Source organism: Tigriopus californicus, chromosome 8 (assembly GCF_007210705.1).
Source record: "Tigriopus californicus strain San Diego chromosome 8, Tcal_SD_v2.1, whole genome shotgun sequence".
Classification (NCBI taxonomy): Eukaryota; Metazoa; Arthropoda; class Copepoda; order Harpacticoida; family Harpacticidae; genus Tigriopus; species Tigriopus californicus.
In genome coordinates, this window is record NC_081447.1 from 11,660,000 (window position 1) to 11,668,652 (window position 8,653).

The following is an 8,653-nucleotide window of genomic DNA, read 5'->3' on the forward strand; positions in this document are numbered from 1 at the left end:
AATATCGCTTAAAACTTACAAAAAATGCAAAATTGCCTTTCATTTTACTTAAGTGCCAAAAGTTACACTATCCTATCATATTCCTAAAATATTTGAACGATGCCTGTGACAGTTAAATTTTCTAATTGTCACTTTTTGCAGTAATTAATATTTACGTACTAACAATGTTTCTATTTAACGTTAATAGAATTTTGTCAAAGTGAAAGATTAAGCTTGATTAAAGTTGCGATTGACAAGTATGACATCACATTTGTGAAGTATTGACATTAAGTAAGTTTTAAGTTATATTGCACACTATATTCGGGTTTCTCTACCTGCTTCAGAAAAGTGAAATATTTTCATTTATATTTCAGGCATAGAAAAAGCTTATTGAATTTCTTGGCAATTTGTAGTCAAATTTGATGAAAATGCAATCTTTGAAAACGAGATATCTTATCGTTTGCTCCATGGATTTGAATAAAATTCTAGTTGGAAACGCAACTAAGGTTACTCACAACATCTATTGATTACGTTTTTGAAAATGTTATCTCTTTGTAGGTTTTAAGTGGATTAATATTCTAATCTGAGCTGGAATCCAAGATGATTTTTTCCAAAAGTTCTTCGTTTTGTTTCAATAACAACGAAAACCATTATCAGAAGTCTTGGCATTTGCCAAGAAACTTGTGTGAACACCGTGTCCTACTAAACGTCTTATTAGTTTTCTGAATGTGATATTTGGATATCAATCGATGTCGTTGTTCTCCAGTGTCTCAATAAACCAACTGGGCCCGATACAGCTCCCTTATCTTCTTTTTAGGGTTTTGCTGGATTGATCTTTTTTCACAATGGATGATGTCCGCTCAAAGCAGAAAGTGGGAGGCATTTTAAACAAAAGTCGGCAAAACAAATGAGATCATATTCCTAACCGGTGTAGAATCAAATGAACATGCTTTATCACCCAGATATCTGCAGTCGCTATTAGTGGAAGAACAGTTCTTACTTTTTGATTCATTTCGTGTCAATTTGATGCTTGGAGTCGGACAAAAAGAATTTCTCAATATTTGAGTGATTGCCTCGGGGAAATCATTACCATTGGAGAGATTTTCTTTTTGAAACTCGTCCCATTAAATGGTCGATGAACATTCTGTGAATGACGGGAGACTGAAAGTCAGATCTTGGCCTCAGGTTAATTCAGTCATTAGCTTTTTTCAAGGTGCCCACGGGCACTGCTTCTACACGTATATTTGACACATCCTGTAGGTAATAATTTTAGGAGTCATCGCATTCGAAAAAGATATTCCCAGAATGCTCTCCAGCGACAGACAAAAACAGATTTGCCAAGCACTTGGATGAGTAGCTGAACAATGAAAAATGGCGTGTACTATGAACAAATCATTTCCATTACCAAAGTACTAAGAACAGAAGTCCCAGAAATGAATTTGTTTGTGAACTGACAGAAACCCCTCTAGTTTTTGCATTTCTTAGATTGGATTGTTTGGTTTTGGTTTCTGTGACCCTGTTCGACTACCCCTCAGCCCTCCCCTCACCCTATACCAAGTAGCGTTTCCTGTTTTACCCTCCATTAGGAGAGCCATCTTCTTATCTTGTACACAGAGCTACGTACGTATAGCTAATGAATCGCTTCTGAGATTAGACGTCGCAATTGTTTTTAACGAGAAGGGTACCATAGGATTCCATATGAGAAAGCCGGATCATGGGGCTTGGTTACAATGTTTATTTCTTGTTCTCGTTCCGTCATGGCTAGAGCCCACAGTAATCACCATCGTAAGACCATTTATGAGAATGACAAGGAAATGAAGATCATTTGTGTTGACTGGATGAAATTCATCTGATTGCTGGTTGTAGTCGAAGGTGCACATGGGTCTTTATGAGGGATGTGGGTTGTACTGTCCTTTGCAACAGAACAGATTTGAAAGTGAAGGAATGGAGGCATGAAGGCAATTCAAGGAAGACGAAGACGTTGAGCTGGCTAGGTATATCTTAGTCCTCTTCAATCATTCTTTTCTGGCGTCACTGTCCCGACGGTTCCTGTTTTATTTTAAAGTTTCTTTTCTCCGTGATCGACAAAGATGACAGGGCGCTAGTCTGTGCAATCTGTTGCGCCTCATGCTAACATGTTTTCGGTTCAAAATGGGTTAATCTTTGTTGGCATGTAACCCTTTTAACTGTAAACCACTCCTGCCTCCCGTCAAAGGGACAACGAATCATTCATTCCCCTTCAAACCACTACGTGCCTTTTTGGGCACGTTACTATATTCTTGTCATCTTCCTTCTTTAGTGCCATTTCTATGCACTCTCCATTACTCACTATCACCCTTGTAACTCGGCAAAATTCACAGTTCTCTGTATAAAGTGAATATACCTCAACTTTCGTACTACCATAGCTATTCATTCGAGGCTTCCTTTGCATGATCTTGTTTGAAATTGGGGTTGAAGAAAGTTGATGAGTTAAAAAAGACACCTTAAACGCGTTTACCATTTCATGCCGTCGAGTTTGAAGAGAAGAGCTTTCTTTGTACGAGAGGGCATGATGAAATGGTGAGCGTGTTTTAGGTGTTGACCATATCGACTTTTTGAAATTCGAACTTGAATAAACGACATGCAAAGAAAGCCCCAGCCATAGAAAACAGTTTTCTTTTTTGACGACAGGTTCTCGTGGTATAATTTGGACTCGAAACCATTCAAAGCCAAATTTGATATCTGGAAATTGTCTTCCTATTCACGAGAGAACACAGAGCCATGATATCAAGTTCTGAACAGTGGCGTTTCGTTTCCTTTGCGTGCATGACTGTCAATATTATACCAATGACAACCTGCTGTCAAAAAAGAAAATTATCCATCCAACAGCCACCATCCGGTGTTCTCACAAGCCAAAAAGCCTGACTATAAAGCTAAATCTAACTTGGTGCGATTCAATGGCTTTGAGACTCAAAGAAAGGCGCTTGAGCTCAATTGATCGTGCTATTTTGGAGTGGACGCTTCTTCTTTCGTGCAACAAACTTATGTAGATGTTAGATGTTCTGAATGGGTTCATATTCACATGGTTTGACGTGATTTGAGTTCATGATTTGACTAAAAATGTTGCTTGGCCAAATTGCCGTCAACTCAAGTGAAATGAATTGGCAAAATGTCAAAATTGCCAATCCTATTTTTTTATTTATTTTTGGTTTGATTTCTCATGGGCTTTTCTAACCGCTACAGGGAATGTCATCCCCAATACTGTTAAAATGAAAGGTTGTAATTCGTCTATTTATTAGCTTTCAATCTTTATATGTTATTTGGTATTTAATCATATTTTGAGTTGGCAAACCGAGCTAGTCCTTGAATGCAGGGTTGATCTGGAATGCTATCTGAAAATTTGCCCAATTTTGACTTGAAAGATGCAATCGGATCAACAAGGCCCACGTATTCCCTACGAATATTAGAGGGAAGCAAATTAAACAATGAATGAGCCCGAGTAACAAGAGATGTGGAATTCATTGTTCGAGCTAGCCTGGATTCTCGAGGGCTTGGAGGTGCTCTTAAAACGCACGTTGCGCAACTACGGTCACTAGAATTGACCCTAAATCGTAGGTTGAGACACGGACTTCTAGAGATATGGACTGCAAACGGAAGCAAAAATATCCTATCGCCTAAACCGCTCATCTTATTCCCAATAAACACTTCATATGACGACCAGATCTTGTTGAATAGATGAACTCAGCCAAGTTTGAGCCTAAACCTATGCTTAGGGAACTCAGGAGACAGGTTTAAAGTTATGTAGTAAACACAACATAAAAAATGAATTTTCGGCCTGCTCTTGGTCAGCTACATAAGCTTTTGACAACATAACTTTGAAACGATTGCATGTAAATGATGTAAAATTGACTTACCGTTAATTTATTAATTTCTACGTTTCTTACATTTTATTACTTTAATTCGAAAAATGGCTCAGAGTAGCTATGACCATGAACAGGCCGATTTGGCGGGAAGCTCGTTCGCAGTCTATATTTCTAGAAGTCCGTGGTTGGGACAATGCTCATGGATACTTTTGAAGAAGTGCAGTATCAGATACCTTTCGTACCTTCTCTGAACACTGTCCCAACTTGTTTAGTCTCTCCCAATATGAGAGCTCTCTCAATCCTGTGTTGTTCCTAGTGAAAGATCTTTGGACTTGCTCGACCTTTTGCAAACCTGCTGAACTCATTGGAGCCCAAATGGGTGAAGCATATTCAAGATGTGGATGGACAATTGACTTGTACAGAGTTGGCATCGTGATGCTATCTCTGGACTTAAACGTGCGATATATCCAACCACACATTTGAAAAGTTTTACCCACCTTCATGTGGACATGCTCATCGAACTTTCCATTATTTTGGAGGACTACAGCTAGATCTTTCATCGATGAGACGTGCTCAATATCTTTACGTCCATTATCTACGAGTGGAGTATTCAACAGAGTTGACCCAAAGGTCATTGAGCGAAATTTCATTCCGTTCAGGGCCATTTTACTCTCAGTAACCAAAGAATAGATTATTTCTAGGTCCTTTGCAAGGCTGCTGGAATCTTGGCCATTCCTACCAGAAACTAACTTTGTATCGTCAGCATAAGAAGAGAGACTGGCAGTAATACTAAACTTTTGAAGCGGGACAACTGATATTATAAAAAGGAGGGGCCCTAAGATGGAGCCCTGGGGAACACTTGACTTGACATCATGTATGTCACTAAGGGATCCCATTTAGTATTTAAACCACAACGAAAGATGAGTCTATTTGATGTCACAACGTGGAGCCATTCAGCCCTAACTAATTCGACACAATCGCAAAACACCTGCCAAGTAATTGATTGAAAAGGCAGCATTACGATTCATGATTTCAAGCACAATTTTATTATCAACAAAATACGGCTCACTTTGCAGCTTTACATTTGTGGCAAAAGGTATGCCTGACCAGGCTAGTATCTACAGATTTTCGTTGATTGCCAGTTAGCAATCCTGCAGCGCAAAATTGAGATGGAATCCAATGATCCCCCCTGGAAGTTGCCCTTGCTCATTGGCCGTGGCGGATGAGATGCCAATGGCGTCCTCATCTCCATCGGTTTTAAAAATCACGCGGAAGGGTCGTTGTTGAGCTGAAACGAGATGAGAGCAACCAAAATCATGCTCCTGGACATTTTCTGATGAGTACCAAATCATCAGGAGAACTTTTTATGCGTCCGCTTTCTATTGGCGAGTGCAGGCAATTCCAACTTACTACAAATGGATTCGGTGTTATCCACTCCCCCGTCGATTGTGGCAGCATCGGTGAAACTGAAGAATCGTCCACAGATTCGACTGTGAACAAAAGCAGCGATCGATCCCACGACAAACATTTCAGCAGCGGGTTCAGCGTCTCTTTGGGCTCCGGGAATCTGGATGTACAACCAGATGTTTGGATTAAACTAAACATCCTAATGTTCTTTCCTTAATGATGAGTAGTTCTAAGATGCCAATCTTGATATTTATCTATCAGACACTTTGGAAACGAAATTTGACAGTGTACGTACCTGCAGATAGTCCGTATCGCAACCCGTATCCTGGCGTCCTTTGGCGGCACTGTTCAAGGAGCTCTTGGAGAGGCCAAACGATCCTTGATCAATGGCTGCGGCGGTTCCCATAATGACTGTCGAGTAACAAATGGCGCACTTGCCTTGTTCTTGACGAAAGCAAATCGTGTAACACTGATTCGACAAGTGAGTCACTGCAATGAGGCAAAATGTGATCTGTGTCAGATGTTTGTACTGCAGTTGCAAAGATTACATATTTCCTCATTTGTACCAACTCCCTATTCGGTGGTGCCTCACCTGTGGAAGCTACAGTGCTGGACGACGTCGGAAAGTTGAAACTAGAATGGTTACATGATCAAATGAATCCTCGAACAAACAACTCCAAGGCGTAAAAGGATGCACGTTTATTCGACATACCTAGCAAAGGTTCCAGTGTTCCCCGTGAAATATTGAAGACATCCGTCGGGTCCTAAGAAAACCTTTTTTGCTTGAGACAATTTACAAGTTCGTTTAGGATACAATCATCGAAAGTTACCTCCATTTTCATCTCCACACGCGTATTGGGTCACTGTAAAATATGGAAAAACTTTATCTGACCAACTGCCCATCAACGAGTATTTTTGACTGTACCTTTAATATCAAATTGTCGGTTTATACCAGATCTACCAAAATCAAACGCGGCTTTGTGGCATTTATCGGACGCGTCCAAGATCACTGAAAACGTGAAGAAAAAGCTGAATATTTGTTGCAATTATCTAGTCAAAGATATATTCATAAACTGACTGTGTTGGCCAGTGTTGAAGCCGCAAATGATTGGGGAGCCCATATTTTTGGGTGCAGTAACACTGAACGTATCCGTGGTGCAATCTCCTATGGAACCTCCTGAGAAAAATCGGACGTGTGTTTAGGTATGAATCCATGATATCTACCTCTTACGAGGACAACTCACCTATGGACGCAACGACTCTGCTTGAAGCAGTTCCCACTGAAGGTCCCGCAATTGAAAAGTTCTGAAATGGACAAGTGTTCAGACATGCGCGTCAATTTGTTGATCACTTGGAAAACGTGCTCACCACAAAGTCCAATCTGATCCGGCAAATGTTGGAAGAGCATTTGCAAATGGTGAAGGTGCAAGGATTGAAGCTAGGATTTGAAGTGGTGGATTGAACAAGATAGGTGCAATTTTCAGAGCTTTTGCCTCCACAGCTCAGAGTGACTACAAATAGAGCGTAGCACACTTTTAGTCCACACTGACACTTAAGCAGAGGACAATCAATTGTATTATCACTTACATATGCAACACACGCCATATCCTTGCGCGCAAGTTCCGCTGGAAGTTCCTCCTACAAAAATGTCGTTTAGAATAGATTGCTTACAAAATTGGAATCTTAAATGATCACAACTTACCTTTGGAAGCGCACTCATCAGCTGAGTTTTTGAAAGAGAGATATTTGCATTTCAAGAGCTAATACTTCGTCAAAACAGTTGAAATCATTTCCTGGCTAGCTTTTCACATTGCATCTCAGGGTGGCAATAGATAATCTTTCCTCGACATCGTTCCTTTCTAAACGTGTTTTTAGGACACCCAATCAATCATTTCAGCATTTTTGAAGCACTTTCGTTAAAAAGTAGACCAAAAATTTGACCAAGTCTCGTTTCACATCTCGAAGTATTAGCTCTCGTTATCGCATATCCTGACATGTGTAGCAGGTTCCATTTCTTGACGCGGACCCTGAGCAGGCTTCGTTCTGTGGATCAAAAGGCAAAAGATTGATTAGAAAAAATACTCATTTCTGATTTTCAAGTTGATCTTACTTTGAACTTGATAAGCTGAAACATGGAAAACACTGAAAGATAGCAAATACCATGGATGAATGAATTTATGTCAAATGTTAACGATCAGCCCTCGAATTACCCTTGCCAGTTCTTGTAGCGTTGGATGATGTTGATGTGACTTCAACGCCATAAAAGGCCAAGGCCAAAATCAAGATGGACAATACAGAACTCATTTTGAAGCGATCCAATTCTGGCAGGAGTTGAAAAAGACTAGAGGGAAATCTCCAACCTCGGTTTTCGTAAGTTTGAGGAGCGCGGGGATCGGTGATTTTACCTGGATGAAACGAAGGCAAGCTGGCAAGAAGATTGCCACCAAGCGATGGATGATGGTACATTTACACTTGAAGGTAAGACTATTGAACTTTTTGCCCGGTATTTTGGAGATGGTGGGTTCTATGGACATGATGAGGAACGGAGGGCAGTAGTAACGATATTACAATAATTCGTTCATCTTTTCCAAAAAAGTACTGAAATCCCTTAGATTTTAACATGCTGTAATTGTATCGACCCCCCAAAAACCAAAAACTACTCGTTACTCGTTCCTTGCTGCCAGAGTGGCATTTAATTTTTCATTGCCCTCTTAGTAATTGAGGAAACTTGGAGCCTTTAGGCAATCTTAACGGAAATTGTCATTTTTTTTATTATCTTCATGTATCCTAAAGCAGCTCAGTGCTGAAAATTATGCTTATTTTAACAACAATGTTTGTGGTTTCAAATCTTGTTATACTTGCACTGGTATATTGTTTACATCTTCTCATTGAAATTCCGTTGAACTAATAACCCCGACTCAGGGCAAAATATTCCTTTGACTTGAGCTTGTTGCACTGAATTTCTCAACTCTCCCCATATCCATTCATGGCTTTATTGTCCGTCAGTAGTTGAGCTCTGGACAAGAATTCAGTTATGGATGTGAAATATTGAATTAAACTACATAAAAATTAATATGTAGTTTTTTATAATACATGTACATTTGATCCTTATGCTCCGTAGGTATTTCAAAATACCCTAAGTATTTGGAAAATATTTAAAATATTTAATCAAATATTGTCGAAGACTATTATTTTTGACACGTTTTCGAAGGCAGTTTCAACTAAAAGCGAAATGATAACCGAAGTCAACAAATCAGCTTTCTAACGTTGGATTTTTCCAAAAGAGTAACGTAACCTAACATATGCTACCTTAACTTTTCCCGGATTCGCAATTCCCGCCCTGAATATATTTAAATTGACTTTGCAAATATGCCTTTCGCCTCTAAGTTTCCAATTTCAAAAAGGCATGAGACATGTTTTCCCCA

General features: G+C 39.7%; 1 protein-coding gene across 1 annotated transcript; it reads right to left on the reverse strand.

Annotated features, from left to right (window-relative positions):
* Positions 1–4,867: 4,867 nt before the first annotated feature.
* Positions 4,868–6,867, reverse strand: LOC131885205 (uncharacterized). The gene is made up of 11 exons (XM_059233163.1): positions 6,816–6,867; positions 6,597–6,739; positions 6,473–6,533; positions 6,307–6,405; positions 6,154–6,237; positions 6,059–6,091; positions 5,941–5,992; positions 5,821–5,861; positions 5,524–5,717; positions 5,232–5,388; positions 4,868–5,109 (listed from the first exon to the last, which is right to left on the reverse strand). Exons 4-11 carry the CDS (start codon positions 6,347–6,349, stop codon positions 4,964–4,966), a joined length of 750 nt encoding a protein of 249 aa, XP_059089146.1. The 5' UTR covers positions 6,350–6,405; positions 6,473–6,533; positions 6,597–6,739; positions 6,816–6,867; the 3' UTR covers positions 4,868–4,963.
* Between the last annotated feature and the right edge of the window lie 1,786 nt (positions 6,868–8,653).

Bases quoted from the DNA above. Each gene is read 5' to 3' on its own strand.
- LOC131885205 (XM_059233163.1), bottom strand. From the start codon at position 6,349: ATGGGCTCCCCAATCATTTGCGGCTTCAACACTGGCCAACACA. The intron at 5,862-5,940 runs GTATGTCGAATA...TAACCATTCTAG, and splicing joins AACACTGGAACCTTTGCTAG to TTTCAACTTTCCGACGTCGT. The intron at 5,389-5,523 runs GTACGTACACTG...TTGTACATCCAG, and splicing joins GCGATACGGACTATCTGCAG to ATTCCCGGAGCCCAAAGAGA.